A 23,000-nucleotide genomic window follows, 5' to 3' on the forward strand; every position below is an offset into this window, starting at 1 on the left:
CTTTCTGTTTGAGAAAAGGAGCTTTTAAGTGGGAAATGATATCTAACTGCGTTATTTCACTTTTCCACCCAAATATTTCTCTACCATTTTCTTCCACGCTCAGACTTCTATCCTAAATGCTGATGATGGACGGTCCAAACCAAGGAGTGGACCTTTTTCTGGTATGAGAACTGACCACCTGCAGCCAAGGTACCATAATTATGGCCCTATCCTTCTCTCCGGCCAATTTGCTACATCCCCACGAGGTCTAACATACATTGGATGAACTACCATGCAAATATCACACGGATCTGACAATCTTAACCATTTGATCAATGGCCAATAATATGGACGGTCAAGGACCAAGGTCATTTGTACAGAGATGGATTGCGTATGATTTCTGTCATGGATTGCTTATGATTCTTAAAGTAGGTCTCACATGATAGGCGTTCAACATCGAAGTGGCAGATGTGGCCCCTATATAATGGACGGTCCACATCCAAGGTGGGCCACACATGATGAATGGTCCACCTCCAAGGTATGCCACGCACAAGAGAACCTGCGTCAAGGTGGGCCCCAACATGATGGACGCCCATATCAATGATGGGTCGCAGAGGAAGGACGGTCCGCATTGACAGTGGTCTCACAGGAAGATGAGCCACACCAATGATGGGTCCCACATGGGTGACGGGCAACTTTTCAGGTGGGCCCCACATGAAGGACAGTTCATAGAACAGTGGGCCCCACATGAAGGATAGTTCATAGAACAGTGGTCCCCATATGATGGATGACACATTGACGTTGGACCCAACATGATGGACGGTTGACATTAAAGGCAGGCCCCACATGGTGGACGGTTCACATTAAAGGAGGGTATCACATGCACCAATGATGGATGCTCCTAATTAAAGATGAGTCTTGCAAGATGGACAACCCACATCAAAACTAGTATTCTCATCTTGCAAGATGGACAACCCACATCAAAATTAGTATTCATGTGAGCCCCGCATGATGGATGGCTTACATAAAAAGTGGCTTGTCCATAGATTGGATGGTCTACATCAAAGGTGGGTTGTCGATAGATGGTGAACATCAAAGGTCGGCCCTACATGTAGGACAACCCATATTGAAGATGGCTTTATCTTTAGCTGACCATCCATCTTGATTGGATGATTTTATCCATCTATTGACCACATTTAATTGTAATAGTCTCATAGAGATATGACTATATATTTAAATTATCTATGAAGTGGGGTCTATATTTAAAAGTGTCATTTTTGTAGGAAGAGTTAAAGAAGAAAGAGAGGAGATGTGATATTCCATCAGTTTATATCCCCTGGCATAAAGATTATACCACCAAACCACCAAATAGGCTCACAGTTGCATTTTATAGAGAGCCCAGATCACATGCACGTGTTACATCATGTTGGAATAAGAAAACTTGGAAGGCTATTTCAGGAGAGTGATTATTATTGTCTGAGGAAAAGAGTTTGATGGATGATACCTAACCGCTTAGAAATTACTTGCAAATTTCGTACTTCAATTCAAATTAAACTGTCCAAATCACAGGTCAAAGTCTAAATACATCATAAACAGATAAATAAGATCATTTGGATTGATGGACATTGATTGGACCATTAAGATGAAAAATATCCTATGGTACTAAATCCATCAAGCAAGTGTACACGTATCTGAGGTTGGTATTGTTCATCTAATATGATTTTTGCACTGATTTGGTAACAGTGGATTCCATTTTCAGTCGATGTAATATAGGTTGCATCCAACGTGGTGCTTGAGCATCGAGGATCATACATTGCCAAAGTATCAAATAACTTCCCTTTAGGGCTTGCTTAAGAGCTTGTTTTTGGAATGCATTTAAATTTAAATCACTTACATAGTTATGTTTGGCAGCTTGTTATTGGAATACATTGAAATCCAAACCTTTCATTTGGAGCTTGTATTTGAATTGTATTGGAATTCTTTAGTATATTCATGAAACTTGAATTTGATTAACTAAATCAACATTAATATCCCAAGTTAATATACATATTCGATATTTGATAGAATGATCATAATAAGCCTATTAAAATATATACTCTGGCCAAAATTGAGGAAATTCCGAGCCTTGTGCGAGCTAATGTAAGGATCACAAACATAAGACTCACCAATGGTGGCTTATTTGGGTGGGCATAAAAACTACAGTGGCCCCATGGTGGCTTCAATGGTGGGTGTTTCCATCTCCCACTGGTGTGGCCCACTTGAGTTTTGGATTGCCCTGATTTATTGGATCACATCCTAAAATCTGCTGCCTCAAGATGGTCTGAGTGGAAGTTACACATAGGTCACAGTCGGCCCCACAGTTCTTTTTGTTACACATACATATGCAATCACAGTTTGAGCAATCATCAGGAATGGCTGGATTCCATCCAATGGCTGAAGTTGCGCCGGCAACCGATAGATGTCACAATGTTTGAAAGAGTCTTCCTAAGCCCAAGTGTGCATGAGGCAGCTCATGTACACGAGCGACGTCATGGCACATTGGCATAAGATCCAATCCATTCATCATTTAAGACAGCTCATGTTTAAGACATGAGCCTAAAAATCAGGCTGATCTGAAACTCTAGTGGGCGACACTAAAGGGAAAAGTGGGAATGGGAAGTGTACCAATGAAACCTTGTGCATGAAATTGATTTCTTTACTTCAGTTTACCAAACATGCACTTTGACTTGATAGGTGAGCCAGGGTCCACCTATTGTACCATCTGGATCTCATACATCTGATTAGTGGAACAGCCTGATTTTTCTGCCAGAAAATCTTAATTGTAGGACCTGCTGTTTTAACAGTACAGATGTCCTACACAAGTGATATGTTGGTGGGAAAGATGAGACAGCACCACAGCTTCCCGTGCTCATTGCCTATAGGTGGTGCCCATTGCTCAGCGATCCAGGCCGTTAATCTGCCAGGCCCACCATCTAGCCACCCCCCACTTATCTCCCAAGAGTAAAATCCCATCCATGACAAATCACTGCATTTACATTCCATCATCCATTTGTAGGCAACCATTGGACATAAACTCATCCTATCAAGGACATATTTCAGGAATGGCCCATCCAAAACCGTCTGATCACCTCTTCATAAAAAAACATTTAAAAAGAAGATTTAAGCATCATTTCCCAGATCATTATTTGTTAGCTCTCTGGTAAAATTGAGTCTGATGAGAGTAATGGTATATGGCAGTGAAAAGAATTGAAACAGCAGATATCAAGGCTGAGAGAAATGTTACAGTGGATACAATGCCTGCATGTGCTGCATTCCCGCAAGGTATAGGCCAAACCACAACCTCATCGCTTGTTGATTCTCGGTCCTCAGCAATCGACGTCCACAAGCAATCCTCGTGCTGTGATTTTTCTGGCTCGCAGCGCATCAGCAAGTGGGGCACACCCATCTCGACTCTTGAGTAGCCATTGCCACTTCCATCAAGAGGCTGCAAAAGAAAGTTCTTCATTGGAGACCCAAATAGGGATAGCTTTTGCTAATGTTAAAGTGGTAGGGCTGCCAATGGGCAAGGCCTGAGGTTGGTGGCCTGGATTTTGAGCTGGTACAATTGGGTCCACTCAAATATTTGGATTTTGACTGGCCCGGCCCTGGCCCCATTGACAGCTCTAGTAAGCAGGGGTTAGTGAGTGTGAACTGGATCACTGGTCTCAATTCAGCAATCAGGTGGCCATGCATGTAGATCTAATGTGAACCAGTGGTCAGTCTTTTATTATTATTTTAATTTTAACACGACCTTCCAGGATAGCCGGTATTTGGATGAGGGGACATGAATATCAGACCTGTCAATGAATGGCCAGGATGACATACACACTGACACATTGATACATGTCAGGAGTAGGATTAGAAACTTCACTGGGATGATCCAAAAGAGTTTTGAGTATCATCCAAACCAATTCCATCAAAGAGCCCATCACCCAATGTTCTACCAAGGTTTTTAAAATGGAACCATGAAAATACAGCAGCTGCTACAATGGATGTTTAAGAATGGAAAAGGGTGCAAAAACGGAAAAAAAAAAAAGAAGAAGAAGAAGAAGAAGACAACAGGAATTCATTATATATGCTTTCGATTGAGTTTTCTGTCCAATAATGGTAGCTAATTTAAAACATAATGGCTCTTTTATAAAAATACAGAAACACAAACATATCTTTACGATAATATCATACATATCTTTACAATAATATCATACAGAAACATAAACATATCTTTACGATAATATCAGGACCCGCATTTAAAAATAATCTTCTTTTCTTGTCATGGACATTCTCTTCAACCAGTCATAGGCATCATGCTAGCATGGTGTTGCGTGGCAGTCATGTGTGTGTGTGTGTGTGTGTGTGTGTGTATATATTCACGAAAAGGGGACTGCAAGATATTATCATCAGAGCTTTGCTAAGCCCATACATGCGTACAAGGCAGCTCATGAACACTACATGTGTGCCAGCATGGCATATTGGTATGAGATCCAATCCATTCATCAGAGTACCGCTATGCAGATGTGCACACACAAGACTCAGATCAATCCACTTGTCAGGTGGGCCACAATTTACAACAAAAAAAAATACAGCTGAAAAAGGTTGACTGAAGTTTTCTCATCCTTCCAACTGCTCACCTGCTGGATGGACCAGATTTACTTTTGGGTGAAAACATCTATATGGTCAGACACCCTGATGAACTGCTTGGATATTGCACCTGATGGCATGCTAGCGCATAGGTGGCGTGTACATGAACTACCTTGTTGGTGTGTGTAGCTTACCAAAGCTCTTATCATCATCATCATCGTGCTAGTAGAAGCTAATAAGATGTTTTATTTTATTTTATTTTAAGGCAACAAACTGAAAAATGCATTAAAAAGGAAAGAGGATACAAAGGAAAGAGACAGAGAAAAGCAAAACAGAAAAAACATAGGCGGAACTGCTGAGATAGCAGAAGAGCCCTAGCTACCTAAAAAGGTAAAATCAAAATTAATCAGATCCTGAACATTAACAGCCCATTCAATTTCAGCAAGAAATGATTCACGTAGAAGCCAAGGAAGTAACATCTTATTAGCTTCTACATAAATCATTTCTTGCTGAAATTGTTACAGACATGATGGTTTGTATTTCTTGCAGAAAGTCAGTCATACGAGGAGCAGTACTTACAGCACTCAATGGCAAGATTGCCGTACATTCGGGCTTTCAGTTTGTACCAGTGGGCCCACGGTTGAATGATCGAAACCATAGGGATGATGGGCCTGACAGTGTACAGCCTATGCACAAAATTTTTGCCAGATCTGAGTATCTTAGAGATAGCATATTTGGCCATTTATTGGTTGAATCGGAACCTTGGCTGTATTTTCTTTCTTCACCATTTCTTCATTGACCACCAATTCAAAATTAGAAGGGTTTTTCCATCTGGGAGATTTTTGGTGCATGGACCCTATAATGTGGGGTCCATAATATCAGTTCCTTCTATCACCGAATAAATGGGCCCACCTGTACAAAATAAAACCCAAACAGTCTGTACAATCAATAGGCCAGAGCATTGAAATACCTCATGTAAAGAAATTATGAGGTCCTGGTGCATCAGAATTTTAATAGTGTTCAGACATGCCAATCTTGATGAATGAGGCCCATGGTTAGGTCACCCAAAATGTTGATATGAATATGATAGGTCCCAGGGATGAGGTTTGTACCAAAATTTCCAAATTTGGAAGATCCTAACCATTCAAATTCAATCAGTGACCTACAAATAGGCCCATTAATAAAAAATTGACATGATGGTCTGGAAAAATGCAGATACCAGATGGCTAGGATCTTCCAATCTAGAGATCTCATGGACATCTTCTATCCAAGTGGGTCCCACTGGTTTAACAATCTGGATCAACTAACCATGGCCTCATTTGTACCAACTGGATGCATCAGACAAATTTGACATCGATGCATCAGACAAATTTGACATCCTGATGCATCAGAAACAACTGACATCCTGATGCATCAGGAGTTCCGGACCCTACAATTCTCATTTCACAATCATAGTTTTGATTGACAAAAAGAGGGAGGGCACAAACAGAAAGCTAGATATATGGAGAGGTGATTTAAAATCTAAAGGATTTAAAACTAGCCAGACTAAAATAGAGTATATGGAGTGCAATTTTAGTAATGATAGGAGTGGGAAATAGGAACTAGTAAAGATTGCTAACCAAGAAGTTTCCCAAAATACTCGCTTCCAATATCTTGGGTCGATAATTCATGAGAGTGGAGAGATTGAGAAGGATGTCACCCATAGAATTCAAGCGGGGTGGAAGAAATGGAGATGGGGCTCTAAATTTTTATGTGATCCTCATGCACCACTCAAACTGAAAGGGAAATTTTATAGGATGGTTACAAGACCAGCCAAGCTTGGGACAACAGAATGTTGGGCAGTTAAGGAACAACATGTCCATACGATGTGTAGCTGAAATGAGGATGTTGAGACGGATAAGTGTCAAGACAAGAAAGGATACAAATAAAAATGAATGCATTTGAGTGGATTTAGTAGTGGTACAAATAGATAACAAGATGAGGGAAAGTATACTAAGATAGTTTGGTCATGTGCAACAAAGACTAAGAACTGTGCCAGTAAGGAGTGAGTTCGTACAAGTTGAAGGCTCTAAAAGGATAAGGGAAAGGCCCAAGAGGATGTGGGTGGAGGTAGACAGGTAGTAAGAAAAGAAAAGACTTGGTGACCTGTTAGATCTAACTGAAGATATGGCCCTTGATAGAGTGAATGGTGCAAAAGGATTCGTGTAGCCGGGCCCAATTAATTGGTATAAGGATTAGATGATGATGGTGCATAACTAAGAAACAAAGCACCATGTATTCCAGATGAATTTGGGGCCATCATTTTGTAACAGTGGGGCCTGCCTATCAATGATCAATGCATCTAGTGGGCCACGCCATGGATGGTCGACAGATATAAAATCACCCCCACAGAACAATCTAATCCTTCTGTCACTGGATCATATTCCAGATTGACCCTCAGCTCTATTTTGATTTTACTATAACACTAGTAACATATGACATAAGCGTTTTCGCATCATTACCCATCCATAGTAGGTCTACCAAATGAACGACCTGGATCACTGAAAGGTAGGTCCCACCTGTACAGAATACAGGCCAAACAAAAAATGCCGCTACATCCAGCTGAGAAGTGCATATTTCCCTTCTTTATTTGAGCACACCATTAACATTCCATGGAAAGCGAGCTTTCTTGTCAAAACTGCACAATAATCCTGAGAAACGATCCACTTTCATCTTGGAAAAGGACTACCATATTTCAAGGTGATTCTGGAAAGCTTATGTTTTATTTCTTTTCTTTTATTCTTATTATTATTTTTTTCCTAAGCAAGTCCATTTCAAACTCACTGGATATCGTGCATGTAATGGCAGCTCTATGGAAATTTCAAGTCCTTCGTCGCTCCCTGAGAGAAGCTTGCGACTGACATCCATGTGAACCTCGACAACAGATTGGTTGGAAAGAGCTGAAGGCAATTCCAGATTCGTGTCCCCGTAAACAGAAGCATCATGAAAGACTGCATACCATAAAGTCACTCTCAGCCAAAGAACCAGAGATCATAAGAGGATTTTAGAAGCTGTAGTCATGAGCCCCAGCTACAGCTATTGTGGGACTTGAACTTTTGGATCCGACTCCCCCTCACCACGGTGAATGTGGTGTGTTTGTGTGAGATCCAGGCTGTTCATCAGGTGTGCCCTATGTGCATTGGCCTGAAAATCAGGATGCTACAGTCATCAGGCTGGCCACAAAAACACATCAGACATGGTAGTCAGTCAATTGTTTTAACAACCCATATTTTTCATACAAATGCAACCTACTTGTGCCTTACTTTTGGGCAATGCCACATACATTATGGGGTCCACCAGATGAATACCAGATCTCGTACACATGCCATACTAGAATTTGAGGGGAGTATGATCCAATATCCTAGTCTTGCAACTAGCCATTATATTTCTCCATGAATCATAACCGTGCTTCTGGAATATAAGAAAGACCGCTTCTTACCACCACGTTGAACAAGATGTTGTAGCTCAAACGGGTCCGCAAAGGTCCCAGATGGCAGTCTTTCTATCACCACTACTCTACAAAGATATGCAGATAACGCAGTAATAGCATCTGAATGGAAATCGAACTTCATGGAGGAAACCAGGTGACGATGAGATCCTTCACCAATCAAATGCCGTCGCAGTGCTGAGAGTCTGAGCATGGAACTTGGCTTACGTATTGGCCCTTTACAGGACTTAAAGGAACAGAATTCTTGGGCTAAAAGTCCTGGAAAATCTGAATTGAGCAAGCTATTGTGTTTCTCAGATAATGATTTCAGAAGGTACTCCTGGGAACATGGCAAACAGCAGATGATACTTCCATTGCTCTCCTGTTGACCAAAACTCAGATTAAACTCTTTTATACTTGCATTTGCCGGCTTGAAAATAAAGGAGCCTTGCTAATCCCACACCCATCACAACCTACCCATCTACACATAGGCACAACTGCCAAAATGGAACACAAGTGCAAACTCTGAGCGGTCTACAAGGATTCAGGTGGCCAGACTGTGTAGATGCTCCTCCATCAATTAGGCTAATTCACTCATAAGGTGGGCCATAATGTACAAAATATAAGGGATAGAAAAAAAATAGTTTACGTCCATTTGTTTCATACACCATGGCCCGCTGGATGAGTGGACCGGCCTCATTTTGAGCAAGGGTATCTAACTGTTATCCACCTGACAGACCACTTGGACCCTGAACATGCGTTTCCTATTGGCAGGTGTGATTGTGTGTGGATGAGAGTGCTAGACACATGAATGGGATTAGAAAACCATGAAAATAAAGAAAGATGACTAAAATGCAACCCAATTTTCACCACGGAATGACCATAGACTATTTAAGGCCAATACATCAACAAAACATAACAAAATGAATAATTACAAACTAAAGGGCATAAATATATAGGGTCCTGCTCGGCATCAAATATACAGTTCAATGACATGCAGGATTCCAAACATTCGGTGACCCAGACCATTCATCTGATGGGCCTCATTCTGGAAAGGGGATGCCTCATAAAAATTCCAGATTGGAAGATATCAACCCTTCGACCAATGACAGTTGGGGAGAAGACAGCAATGGTCAACATTCACAGAAAATTAGTCCAACCATCGAAGGGTTAAAATCTACCAATCTGAGAGAGTTTCAGGGGGTCCCCCATCACTGAGGGGCATAGCAGAGTAGATATGTGAAAAGTGGAGCCTTCATTTAAGTTTGCTGATGAGCAAAGCCCTGTAACTCCTACACTATGAAAATGCACCACTAACAGCAACCATCTTCAGCAGTATCTGTGAAGGTCTAGAACGGATCCAAATTCCAATCAAACTAATAAACAAGCAAATTCTAGTAAACTTCAACATAAGATGGAGTAAACATATTCATGAAGTGCCATTCTTCTTCTTCTTTTTCTGATGCATACATCAGCTGCATCATGAATTGGAAGATGGAAAAAGGAAGCAAGAACCATTGAAAACATACAGACAATCCTAGACAATAGTTTCTTTTGGAATCCTGTTAAAATGACGTATAAAGCCACAACTTAAGTTTTTTTTTTTTTTTGGAGGGGGGAGATGAACAGAGAAGTAAAAAGTAAGAGAGGATGAAAATGAATTAAGAAAATGTGACAAGAAAGATTCAACATTATAATAAAACAAGAAAACAGAAGGGACGATCCAATGCTCGCACAGAAAGTTTGTACAGAATCCTTTGGCTTTTCAGATGGTACAAGTGAGGTCCATGGTTCAATGATCCCAGCCTCTTATATCATGGGCACCGCCATGAATGTACCAAAAGTCTTCCAGATGGAAAATTCCTAACCTTTCAACAGATGGTCAACAAATATACAGATAAAGAAAAAATAATACAGCACATGTTCACATTCAACAGGAAAAGCACAAATATCCAATAGCTAGGATGTTCCAATCAGGGAAATTTTAGCCAAATGGGGCATCCACAGTGAGGCTCGTCATGTCAACTTGGTTTCAATAACGGAAACATGAGACCCGGTGTACAAACTGAAAACCTGAATGGTATTCTAGAAACTTTCGGCCTGAGAATTGTATAATGCCTCACATGTCACAAATCAGTTATTTGGTATGCTTCAAATTGGTTTCCACCACCTACTCATAGGATGGAAATTGGTTGAAATGTTTTATCAGGGCACAAGGACTGGAGACTGGCAATCTAGCCGGGAATGATATCGATATTAGTTTCTAGAGATCTACTGATAGGTTTTCTAACTATTATCCATTGGTAAATAATCAGTATTGGTGACTGGAAGTCGTTGTCATTCCGTGCGTTTTCTTTCTGGTCTTGAGCAAGGTGATCTAATCTTTCTTACCTATTCACTCCAGCAGAAGAGGAGTTTAGCTGATCCTGGTGATAAGAAGCTCCATTCCTTGTGTGAATGACTTGACGCAGATCTGAAACTTTCCCAATCTTCATTTTTACTTCATTTCCTTCCCAACCAAACAAGGGACTTCGCCATAAGACATCTACTAAATGGACAACACTCGCCTCATGAAAATGCTTTGGTGTCTCACGATTCTGTTTTGTTTTTCGTGCTTTGCATTATGGAAATGCCTGGTCTATTTTCATGGAATATCAATACCAAGGAAACTCCTGGTTGGGAATAGAGAAAACATGGAACAAGGATAAATAGTGAAGATTCAAGCAACTCACATCCCAAAATGGATGCTTTTCGTGTATCTATAGGGGTAACTTTTTATGATTGGCAATTCCTAAAAGCCCAATAAGTGGCATTTCCTTTAGCCCTCATGAAGAAAGCATCAACACTTTCCAACCTATTGTTAAATATCTGTTGTTCCACTCTCTCTAAATATCCCATGCCACTAAAGAAGGTCAGAAGCCGTAGAATCTTCTTTCATTTACCTACCAACTCCCGTTTCCATTCTTAAACAGAAACTTTAGTAGATCTTGGCATCACCCATTGTAATCAATAGGGAAACTCTACACCTCTTCGGGCTAAAAGATAGAATTCACCCCTTACATGTTCATGAAGGCTCTAAAGCCAAAAAGACTTCTAATGACCTGTAAGCTCTCAAAACTTACAAAATCAGTGACTGTTTCTTTCTCCCCAAGTAACCCACCAAATGGCCAGAAGCATGAGATGCCAAATAATCGTGCCACTCTTTCCAATCCTACCTCCATGCCAAGCCCAAAGAAGCTCCCCCACAGAGCGAGGCATTACCCACTCCATATTGAATGGATTAATAAAGCAATGCCCACAATTTACTACAAATTTCCCATTCTTTGGGCATTCTTTGATGGTGATTTCTAAATATTTTGAGGGCTTCTATACAGCCCCATGACAGCATCAAGTTGAACATTGTCAGTATCTACTGCTCTTTTTCCTTTTTCCATAGCAGTGCCAAAGGACACGTCGTTGCCAAATTCATAAAAACTAAAATCATCTACAGGCTGGAGTGCCCAATCGCATCATCACTAACAACCAGACGCCCTTCAAAATGGTGAAGAATTTCTGTGCAAAGTACAATATCCAGCACATGTTTTCTATGCCTTACCTCGCAACTGCCAATGGCTTGGACGAGGTCTTCAACAACACTATCTACAGACTCTTTAAAAATGTAGTCTCCAAGAACAACTGGGGCTGGCATGAAACTTCCTGAAGTATTATGCGCATACAACCCATCCCACTGCAATGCAAGCCACCGTGGATTCATGCTTCACAGCAGTATGGAAATGAGTGGATCTATTCCTAGGTAGTTGCCTGCTTTCAATTGCAACCAACTAACGGGAGGCTGTAGGCATACTGTGAAACAAAGCATCTCATCCATGCACTACAGGTGGACCATTAACGAAGCTCAAACACATCAAGACCAATCCTGGATAATTCCCTGTACATGTTGTGTCAAATAGGGTTAAAAATCATTAGGCAAATGAAAGCTCTAACATGAGCACATTTTTTGCTCCTTGATAATCCTCGTATTTGATTTGCTTCACTGGAAGACAAAAAAGGTTGACCATCTACAAAGTTGTTCTTTTGTCAACTTTCTAGCTCCACCAGAAATTTACTTCCTTAAGTACGACAGCCTGAAATCTACTCTTCTTGTGGGGATCAGGGTTCAAAATACAAATATTGTTGAGGACATCAATTCTTCAAAAAACTGATATGTAAAAGACATCAATCATATTAGTCAATACGTAGCTTGTATCAAATTTTCAATTTAAAAAAAATAAAATAAAATAAAAAACACAGACACATATTGGCTGATGCAACACATATTGAACCATGCTTGGGAACATATTTTATTTGTTATCTAAGTACAGGTACAAAAACCGCCACATTTTACACATCAAGGTTTTGGTACAATCGATCCTTTAAACAAAAAAATTACCAATACATCGGACAACAAGTATTGGTTAGAGGTCACAAGTACAATCATGTCAACTGATATGGTTCACTTTATATTCTACAAAAATGGTGGGACTAGATTCTAAAATTTTAAATTCATGTAGTATCCAAGGTACTCTAGTTTTTAAAGGATCCAACTATCGAAGAGATCTTGTGCATATAACCCTCTTTCTTGCACTCATTTTTATATTTGTTAACAAAATTTCCTAAAGTTAAATTGATGGACCTCTTTCTACAAGAAAGTTGCCAAACATATGAGCGCAATTACCATTTAATATCAGAAAATTTCCAGTGTTAATCAACATATTGGAAACTCCAAAAAAATAAAAATGTAAAAATATAAAAATAAAATAAATAAAATAAAAATCAGAAAAAACATTGCCTTATGTATTGGGAATTAAAGAGGCATTGTCTTACACTCACCTTGCTGGAAAAGGGACGAATATAAGAACAAGTGCCAACACCAGCTAAGAATAGGATGGAATGAATACTGAACATCAAATATATTTGAACTTGAATGAAGTGTTGGGCATCCATGGAGCTCCTGAAACAGCAAATAAATAAATAAAACAATTACATAAAGAAGAACATTATTTCCAACTAAACTACAAGCTCTCTTGTTAACTGAACACTGAGAAGGAAGATTGAAATCTTGATACTTTCAATGTTTAGGGATGAGGTATTGTACAGTGCTTTGGCACAGAGTTTCTGCAGTACACTTGGGGCCTGTTTGGATTCGCGTATAAGGGTGTATAGTATTGTATTAACAGTGGATTTTTATATTATACAATGTTTGAATAGGAGTTGGCATCCGTGGGTTACCATGCGCGCGAATACATCAACATCTCAAAATTTTCAAAAGGTTGTAGTGTAATTTCAAACAACACTGCATCGTGAAGTGCAGTGTAGTCATTGCGTTATATTTTTGCTAGACATCGTAGCTATCTCTTTGAACGTTTTCTATCTATGGAGAATGGAAATATCCTACACCAGCATCGCCCTGTATCATCTCAATTCCATTGCATGTGGGCGTTAACCTTCTCCGTTTCTTCTCTAAAGGTCTGAGGTTCATTATACAGTTGAATCTCTCCTCAAGCTCTTGGAAGGGACGGAGTAGAGTTTCGATGAATTAGATCGGACGCCTGCGATCACCTTTCAGATCGGGTGGGGCCCACTTTCCTGCGATCAGGTGGGGCTCACTTTCCTGCAATCACCTTTCGCAGGAAGTTCCTGCGCTGGTATGGGTGGGGCCCACTTTCATGTTTGTGAATGATCCGATTCGTCCATCGGTTCTGTGAGTTCATTTTAGGACATGTTGCCATTTTAGATGTCATTCATACCGTTAATAACGTCATTCCTATTGGGATGAATTGAAAATAATTCAATGTTAGCATGAATCAAAACTTCCGTGGCCCCATCCCAATTTCAACTGTGGACGTCGAATTATCCTGGATTACACATACAAAGCTTTTGAGATGGTTCAATTTTGGCAACATGTACTAAAATTCAATCACGAAATGGATGGACGGGTAGGATTACTCACAAACATGACAGTGGGCCCCACCTGGGTTCCTATTTTGAGAACTTAAAAATAGCCACCGCCGTACAAGTGCTATCAATATTATATGTATATACAATACACAGCCCTAATACATTGTATCCAAACATTTATCTGTACAAGAATTTGTATACTTGCCCGAACAATACCTCCTATCCAAACATTGATTCATGGCATGTTGATTTGAATGTATTCTGAAATTGATCGAATGTATACATGAACAGTAGTTGGATACAATACAATACACCCTTATACGCGAATCCAAACAGGCCCTTGCGTTTTCAGTTTGTAAAGTGGGGAGCATGGTTCGGTGATCAAAATCATTGATATCATGGGCTCTACTGGTGGATGGATCATGCATTGAGAATCTCCCAGTTGGGAAATTTCTGGCTCATTTCATGGCTAGCAAATAGACGGTTAAGTAAAAAAAAATATTTAGCAGAGCTTCACATTCAACCATAAAAATGACCAAATATTTGATGGTTTGGATCTTTAGGTCTAGGGGAGTTCTGGTGCATGGACCATCAATGGTGAAGCCCTTCATATCAACAATTTGGCTTGCTGAACCACAGACTCCACTTGAACATCAAGGGGGGGCCCAAAGTCACAGCCTGACTGAACTCGGTGTTACTCCGACCTGACCGAATCTGCTCCCTCCAAACAGGGTCTTTTAATTTTGGTTTACTACTTCCACAATTCGTTTGTGTAACCAGAACTATGGGATAGTGCAAGATAAATAATAGAGAGACAGAGGATCAGATGCAGCGGGTTATATCGGATGATTTTTGGATCCTACGGTGATGATGATGAGGAGAACATGATGGATGAGGTGGATCGGATGCACGGTTGACGTGGGTCCCACAGCAGCCCAGTACCACTACCGGTATCAAATGAGAACAGAACACCTTCATATATACATCATGATCTCTCATATGGATTGATTTTATAAAATGCGATGTGATTCATTTTTAAGTGGCAGCCAAACATGCCCCAAATCTTCATCCAAAATCATTGAGAATTAAAGGTGATAACATACCTCTTTCAGAGCTCAACAGCCGTACGGGCGTGGAAAGAGGGAAACCGGATACTTCCTCCGTTTTGGCCCAAGTGCCCCTGCAAATCGACTCAAATGACCTCCTCCCAGGGGATAATCAACGGCTAAGATTTCATATTGAAATGTTTCGTGAGCCGAGAGAATCGAGCGGCTCAAGTTTGGGCCGACTGTGAGGTTTACGGATTAATGGATCGAAAGCTCTGTTTCGGAAGGAAGCTTCATTCCATTCTATCGCGGATTTCATCCGACGGGAAGCTATTTTGGGCCCACCATGATGTTCGTGGGAAATCCACCCCGTCCATCCGTTTTTCTATATCACGTTGGGACATGTGCTAGAAAATAATGCAAATCCAAAACTCAAATGTGCCGCACGACAAGAAAACGTGAGCAGATAAATTACTACCGTTGAAACTTCCCTGGGTCCACCGTGATGTTAATATGCCATCCATCCCGTTCATAAGGTCATTCTTACTGAGATGAACTGAAAAAAATAAATAAATAAATAAAATAGCATATCCAAAACTTCTGTGGCCCCTGGAATGTTTCAATGCTGGACATTCAATTCTATGTCTATGGAGTGTGGGTAACTTGAGTTTTTAATGTACCTTATTTCTTGAGTTATGTCCTGACATAATATCCAAAAGTTAAAAATATATGGACAAAGTAAATTTCTAACAAGCATTAAGGTGGTCCACCAAACTTCCCATGGAAAGAAGTTCCAAAAGAAGCTTTCTTAGGAAATCCGAGTGCCATCCATCCATTTTTCCGGTTCATTTCATGACGTCGGCTCAAAATTGAATCAGATTCGAAGCTCAAATGAACGGAAACCATGAGGATACAATGGGGATTAAATACCTATGTTGAAATTGTTTTAGACCCACCAGTATGTTTATTTAGGATTCAACCTCTTTGTATAATCATATAAGCCTGGATGGGAGGAAAATATAAACATTAGCATGATCCAGGACTTAGGTAGCCTCAAGAATATGTCGACAGCAGGCGTTCAATCCCACTGTTTACTCTGATGTGATCCACTTAGGCATTGTAATTGTCTCATTTATGGGCTCATGACCTCAAAATGAGCTCGCAAAATGGTTGGATAGCATGGATAAAACAACATACATTAGGATGGGTCCCACGGAGGTTTTTCACCACCTACTTGGTAGCGGAGGGTCATTACTATTTCGAGTCCTGTTGGGAGGATGCGGATTAGATACTGTCAAGTTGAGTAGGTAGACTCGCTACTGAAGTGATGTCATGAAGTTCCGTAGACCCACCATGATGTATCTGTTGTATCCATACCAGCCATCCATTTCATTTTGGGGCATGCAACAAACAATGAGTTAGATCCAAATTTGGAGTAAACCCACCACAGAAAATAGTGGGAAGAGTGATGCCCACTGTTGAAACCTTCGTGAGGTCCACTATGATGTTTATCTGAGATCCAATGTCTTCGTAAGTTAAGACAGACATGAAAGAAGAGAGAACAGAAATTTAAACTTGGTCCAAAACTTTTGTAGCCCTTAAAACTTTTTAATGGTGGGCATCACTCTCTCCACTGTTTTCTGTGGTGGGGTCCACTGGAGTTTTTTTTAATCTGACTCATTCTTTATATCATGCCATAAATTGATATTTTCAAATGGATGGACAGCATGTATACAACACATACATCATGGTGGGTCCCACATAACTTGGTGACGTCACTTCAGCAGCCAGTCTCGCTACTATACCTGTCAGTAGCTAATCAGCGTCCCTACTGGGAGTTACTTGATACTCGGGCTGTGTATACGCTTCATACGCATGCACTTGGAGATTGCACACGAGAGGATACTTAGGGTGCGTTTGGTAAGCTGAATTAAAAAAGTTTGAAATTAATTCATGTACGGATTCATTGTATACTGAAATTTATGTACTGGTTGTGTTGGAATGCCTGATTGGTAAATTGTTCCTTTGAAATTTAATAAAGAATCCATTTTTTTTTTTGGGTAAGATGTATGAAATTTGATAATTTTACTAAATAACCCATGTCCTAACATGATTTGAAAAAAATGATGGAATAGGTGGATTTCTCACACACATCATAGTGGCCCCGCCTAACTTTTTGGAGTAGAAAGTTCCCGCTAAAGGCTTTTGCTAGTAATATGCATCAAATTAGGGATTACTGGTAATGGTTAGTGAGTGTTACCTTGACTGTAGGGCCCACATTAATGCATGTGTTGTACATCTACTATGCCCTTCAGTTTTTACGGCTCATTTCATGCCACGATCCCAAAAATGGAGTAGATCTAAATCTCAAGTGGACCAAGCAATAAGGATTAAACGTCCACTCTGAAAAATATTTCAAAGGCCACAAAAGTTTCAAATCAAGTTGACATTTTTTTTTATTTGTCCACATATCTGGTCTATGTGACCTTATCAAGAATTGATTTGATTGTTAAACAAACATTATGTGGTATGCCCCCACCACCGTCCTCAATGGTGTGTTGACATCCCCAGGTGTTTGTGTTATATCCACATGGTCTATCCATTTTGCTAGATCCTTTTAGATCATGAGCTCACAAATGAGTCATATTTCAAGATCAAGTGGACTACACAACAGAAAACAAAACGGTGGGGATAATGAATCCTACTGCTGAAATCTTCCTAGAGCCCATCAAGATGTTTATTTGTCATCTCATATATTTTAGGGGTTACCCAGACCTGGGTAAAACTTCCAAGACCTGTGTTGATCCAAAACTTCCACGGCCTCTAAAAAGTTTCCGATGGAAAACTTTCAATCAGACTTTCTATCGTCCACTTTATATTTGCCTAATTTTTAGCCTATGCCATAAAATAGTCTCATAGAATGGATGAATGACTTAGATAATATGATACATATATTATTATGAGGCCTAGAAAACGTAGTGATGTCAACAAAGTAGTTTGTGGCAAACCATGAAATCCATTTACTAGTATATAACATGGCATGAGAGTTTGATACGAGATTGATGTGGCAAAGTTATGTATGCCCTGCTCTGATATATGTGTTAGATCTACCATGTGCATCCATTTTTTCATATTATATTATGTCATGATCCAAAAAACAAGGTAAATTCAAAGCTTAAATATCATGCCCCGAAATTCAAGTACAGACTGTGCACCCTCAGGATTTGAGTTTCAGTTCGTAACTTGTACACAAAGTGTACTAACTTAATTCATTAATCATTTTAATCAGAGATGATAATTACATTCAATCTAAGTTCCACCCCAACTTCAATCACACATACATAACACTTAATATCAATCAACCAGGCATATATAAATCATGACGATTCTTAAAATAATATAAATATTAAAAAACCATTCATTTATTATATTATCATACTACAAATATGTTTATTCCATGGTAACATTGTTTCAATAAAATAAATCTAAATAATTTCTTCAAATCTCAAAATCAATATTAATATGCATTACACATTAATTAAACTATACTAACAAATAAATCACATAATAAAAAATAGTCTAATGCTGCCACTTTATCTTCAAATAAGTATGACTACGTTTCACATGGGTCGTGTTCAGGAATGGTAGATCCTTCCGGTTCTTGCGCCACATCATCTGCTAATGACTCCTCTGTACGGTTTTTCCATCAATAAAAAGGTAAGCTGGTCAGGCCTAGTGAAATAACCCAGCATGGTTCATAATCATAGCAATTAAAATAACATAAAAATGTATGTACAATTATATGGATGCAAATAGTGTATGAATGCATCAGATAAGATGATCGTCCATCTGCTTAGGTTGGAGGTCATCAACCGCATCCACCCATTGGGTAGGCTTACACCTTTCGTTAGGCTTGGGCATAGCTCGCATCTGGTAACATTTCTTTCATGGAAAGCCCCTAGGATCAACCATACATTATGCAAATGTAATGAATGATGGATGATATGTAAATGCATATTTTTCATATTTGACATAATCGTCTTGATAAGAATATTCACATATGAATTTAGCGTACAATTATCATAACAAAATACTTAAATCAGTATATTAATCAATCCATAATCACAAACGATTTATTTTAATTTTAATGAATTATAAGATAAGTTGGGTTACTCACCTGAGTCTAGTAGTATAGCCTCTGCAAGGTAATTAGGTTGGTTTGAATTCCAAAGTCTTATCAACTATATTAACGATATTATTATTCATTTATTTTTATTACATGGTGGGCCCCACCTTTGATTAACATCCTAGGTAGCCAAATCTAAAATGATTAAATAATTAAATTTTTTATTTTAGATTTCTATCTTTTATTTCTTTTTTAATATTAGAAAATTGATTGAAAATTACTTGATCGGGGTGGCCATCGGATGATTAGATCATTTAGATTCTTAAGGTCTTGTCATATTTTACCTTTACACATTAGATAAATGGTGTGGATCTAACCACACATATACCAATGGCCCATCTCGACCTTCTACGCCAAGTGATACCAACATTTGCGCAAAAATCTAAAATTTTCTCATTAAACATTTCTAAATTTGACTAGCGTGGCCCATCTGATGGTCAGATCGATCTGAAATTTAAAACACTATTATCTTTTGGTGCTTAGGATCAAATGACCCGTTCAGATCTATCTTAACACAATTAGATTGTACCAATTAAATATATTCATAAAATAATACTGAACAGATCTAAAATCATAAAGCATCACTTTATTAAAATTATCTTTACATACCTATACAATAATCATGTGAATGATCCACACTATCCATTGTATAGATCAAGAAGAAATTAACAATATAATTTTTTTAAAAAATTTAAAAAGATCTAAGGGCTGAAACTTACCTGATCAAGTCTTCTTAGAATCTCATCTCCCTTTTTCGACTTCAAAATTCTCATCAGATAAGATAAGCACATCCTCCCTTATCTTAAATTTTCCTAAACCACTCCTCAACTAAGAATGTCTCTACCAACTCAATTATTGATTTGTTCTTATTTTTTATTTAAAAATAAAATCTTTAAATATTTAATTTAGTTTTTTTTAATGCACCAAAATTTAGGGTTGTTATATTAAAAAATTATTGTTATTACTTCAAGAATCAATATCTAAACCTCTCTCTCAATTAAGAATGTCTCTATCAACTCAATTATTAATTTTTTCTTATTTTTTATTTAAAAATAAAATCTTTAAATATTTAATTAATTTTTTTTTAATGCACTAAAATTTAGGATTGTTACATTAAATGAACCACATACAAAAAAGTAGAGATTAATTGTTTACAATTGAAAACTTCTAAGGGCTGCAGACGTTTGGATCAAGCTGATTTTGTTTTTTCACTTCATCTAGGTCTATATGACCTTATGAATAGATTGGCCGGCAAATAAACATCATGGTAGTCCTAGGAAGGTTTTAACGGTGGGTGTTATTGTCTATGCAACTTTAGGTGTGTGGTCCACTTGAGTTTTAAATCTGCATCATTTTTCATATAATGTCCTGCGATGATCTGAAAATTTAGATGGACAGTATGGATATAACAAATACATCATAATGGAGCCTATAAGACTCTACCACATTAAAATGGTGTCGTTACTTGGGAGACAAAGTTATAATTAAAAAAATAAAAATGCAAAAGCACTTAAGTGGTAAACAAACAGCCCCTTAACTCATATACAACTGACTAAAATAAGATCGGTGGAACAATTATCTCTTATTCGTAGACACTTACTTGTTGAAACACGTTAGTTGGGAGCTTTTATTTTTAACCGTCCAATGGATGTTCCCTAATCACATACGGTCAAACAAGCAAAATTGTCGCTTCGTGATGCATCTAAATTATGATATGCGCTTTATTCTATTTATACAATTTCTAAGCAATTTATTAGTGCCTGTGTACCATCCATCACACTATGTCAGACTGGAAGTTTTTCTCCCATTTCAGCCTTCAGGTGAGTTAGTTTATATACTCTGGCGGCTGACACTTGATACTGGTGCATGTCGCGAGCATTGACTTACAAGTAGGAATTCAGGTCCACCTGGGTTCATGCCTTAAAATGAATTGGCAAAATGGATGGACGGCGTGGATATACAAAACATACATGTAGGTAGGCCCTACCTTGAGTCCTGGACTCACCTAATCCGCGCCATCCAAGTGGTGTATCGGAGGGCTCCAGACCTAATCAACGACTGGCCTTGAATGATGGAAGAGAGCGCGTGAAACCGCTGGGCCTTCCTAATGAACGGCTCTCATTTTCCTCCTCAAAATCAAAACCCTCTTTCCCTATGAAAACCCTAGCATCATCTCCATGTCTGCTCCTTAGTTGCAGAAACTCATCTCTCTCTCTCTCTCTCTCTCTCTCTCTCTCTCTCTCTCTGACAAGTCTGGTTCTCCTTCGTCGACCTATGGTTCCATGAACTAAAAGAATAGATGAAATAATGGTTCTCTTTGAGGGGAACCGTTCCTCCAAGCAGCTCTGTAAAGGGTCAATAACAAATGTCTTGCCTTTCCATTCTCTACAGACAACTTTTTATACAAGAAATACTTTAACAAAAAAGAGCTAAAAAAGATGAAATAAACAAACAGTAGTTATGGTAACGTTTAGTAACGTTACAAAGATTTATTCAACTGAGGCCTACTCAAATGCCGAAAATCCCTCTCATAACAATCCTTCCCCCTTAAAAGTAACTTTGTCCTCAAGGTTAAAAGTGGGGAATCGTTCCTTAACAGAAGTGAAGGTTTCCCATGTCGCTTCTTCAGGTGGACAATTTTTCCATTGGACCAATAGTTCAGTAACAGCTTTGTTATTCCTTTTCACCATGCGACGATTTAAAACTCATTCTGGTTCCTTGGTTAAGAAGTCTTCAAGCAGTAAGATAGGCGGGGTCACCTGTACAGGAACAGCCGGTCCTGTTCTTCATTTAAGGTGAGATACATGAAATACTGGATAAATTTTAGACCCTTCAGGTAGGTCGAGTTTGTAAGTAACTAGACCAATCCGCTGCAAAACTTGATAAGGGCCATAGTATCTTGACGATAGCTTTATAGAACGACGTTGAGCGACTGTACCTTGACGATAGAGCTGTAGCTTCAGATAAACTCAGTCTCTTCCTCCTTGAACTCATGATCAGTTCGACAAGCATTGACAAATTTCTTCATATGATCTTGAGCCTTAATAAGGTTATCTTTGAGAAGCTGAAGAATGACATCCCTTTGCTGTAAGTCAGTATCCACAGCTTGCACTTTTGTAATTCCTGGTACATAGCTCAAGAGTGCAAGAGGAGGGACCCTACAGACGACATCAAAAGGAGCCATCTTGGTTGCCGAATGGATCGATGTATTATATGACCATTCAGCCCAAGGGAGCCAGCGAATCCATTACTTGGGTTTGTGACTACAGAAACAACGTAAGTACCCCTCCAAGCATCGGTTCAGAACTTCTGATTGACCATCGGTCTGGGGGTGGTATGCCGAGCTCATGCGTAGCCGGCTTCCTTGCAAACGAAACAACTCCCGCCAAAATGCACTTGTGAAAACTGGGTCACGATCACTGACTAACGACTGCGGCATCCCATGGAGCTTAAATACATTGTCCACAAAAGCTTGTGCAACTGACTTAGCCGTGTAAGGATGACCAATAACTATAAAATGAGCGTATTTGGACAGACGATCTATTACCACAAGGATCACAGATTGCCCCTGTGAAAGAGGAAGGCCCTCAATGAAGTCCATAGCAATATCTGTCTAAATACGCTTGAGAATTGGCAAGGGTTGGAGGAGACCTGATGAGGAGGTATTCTCATATTTATTTCGTTGGCATGTGTCACATTTCATGATGAACTCTTTTACTGCTCTTCTCAAACTTGGCCAATAAAACTGTTTCTTGATTCGTTGCCACGT

General features: G+C 39.2%; 1 protein-coding gene across 1 annotated transcript; it reads right to left on the minus strand.

The window, feature by feature from the left end:
* Positions 1 to 3,137: 3,137 nt before the first annotated feature.
* Positions 3,138 to 15,338, minus strand: LOC131239748 (uncharacterized). Its single transcript, XM_058237603.1, has 5 exons — positions 15,103 to 15,338; positions 12,932 to 13,052; positions 8,075 to 8,444; positions 7,420 to 7,586; positions 3,138 to 3,463 (listed from the first exon to the last, which is right to left on the minus strand). The coding sequence occupies exons 2-5, from the start codon at positions 13,043 to 13,045 to the stop codon at positions 3,161 to 3,163; spliced, it is 954 nt and encodes a 317-aa protein (XP_058093586.1). The 5' UTR covers positions 13,046 to 13,052; positions 15,103 to 15,338; the 3' UTR covers positions 3,138 to 3,160.
* Positions 15,339 to 23,000: the final 7,662 nt, after the last annotated feature.

This window comes from Magnolia sinica, chromosome 1 (assembly GCF_029962835.1).
Source record: "Magnolia sinica isolate HGM2019 chromosome 1, MsV1, whole genome shotgun sequence".
Classification (NCBI taxonomy): domain Eukaryota; kingdom Viridiplantae; phylum Streptophyta; class Magnoliopsida; order Magnoliales; family Magnoliaceae; genus Magnolia; species Magnolia sinica.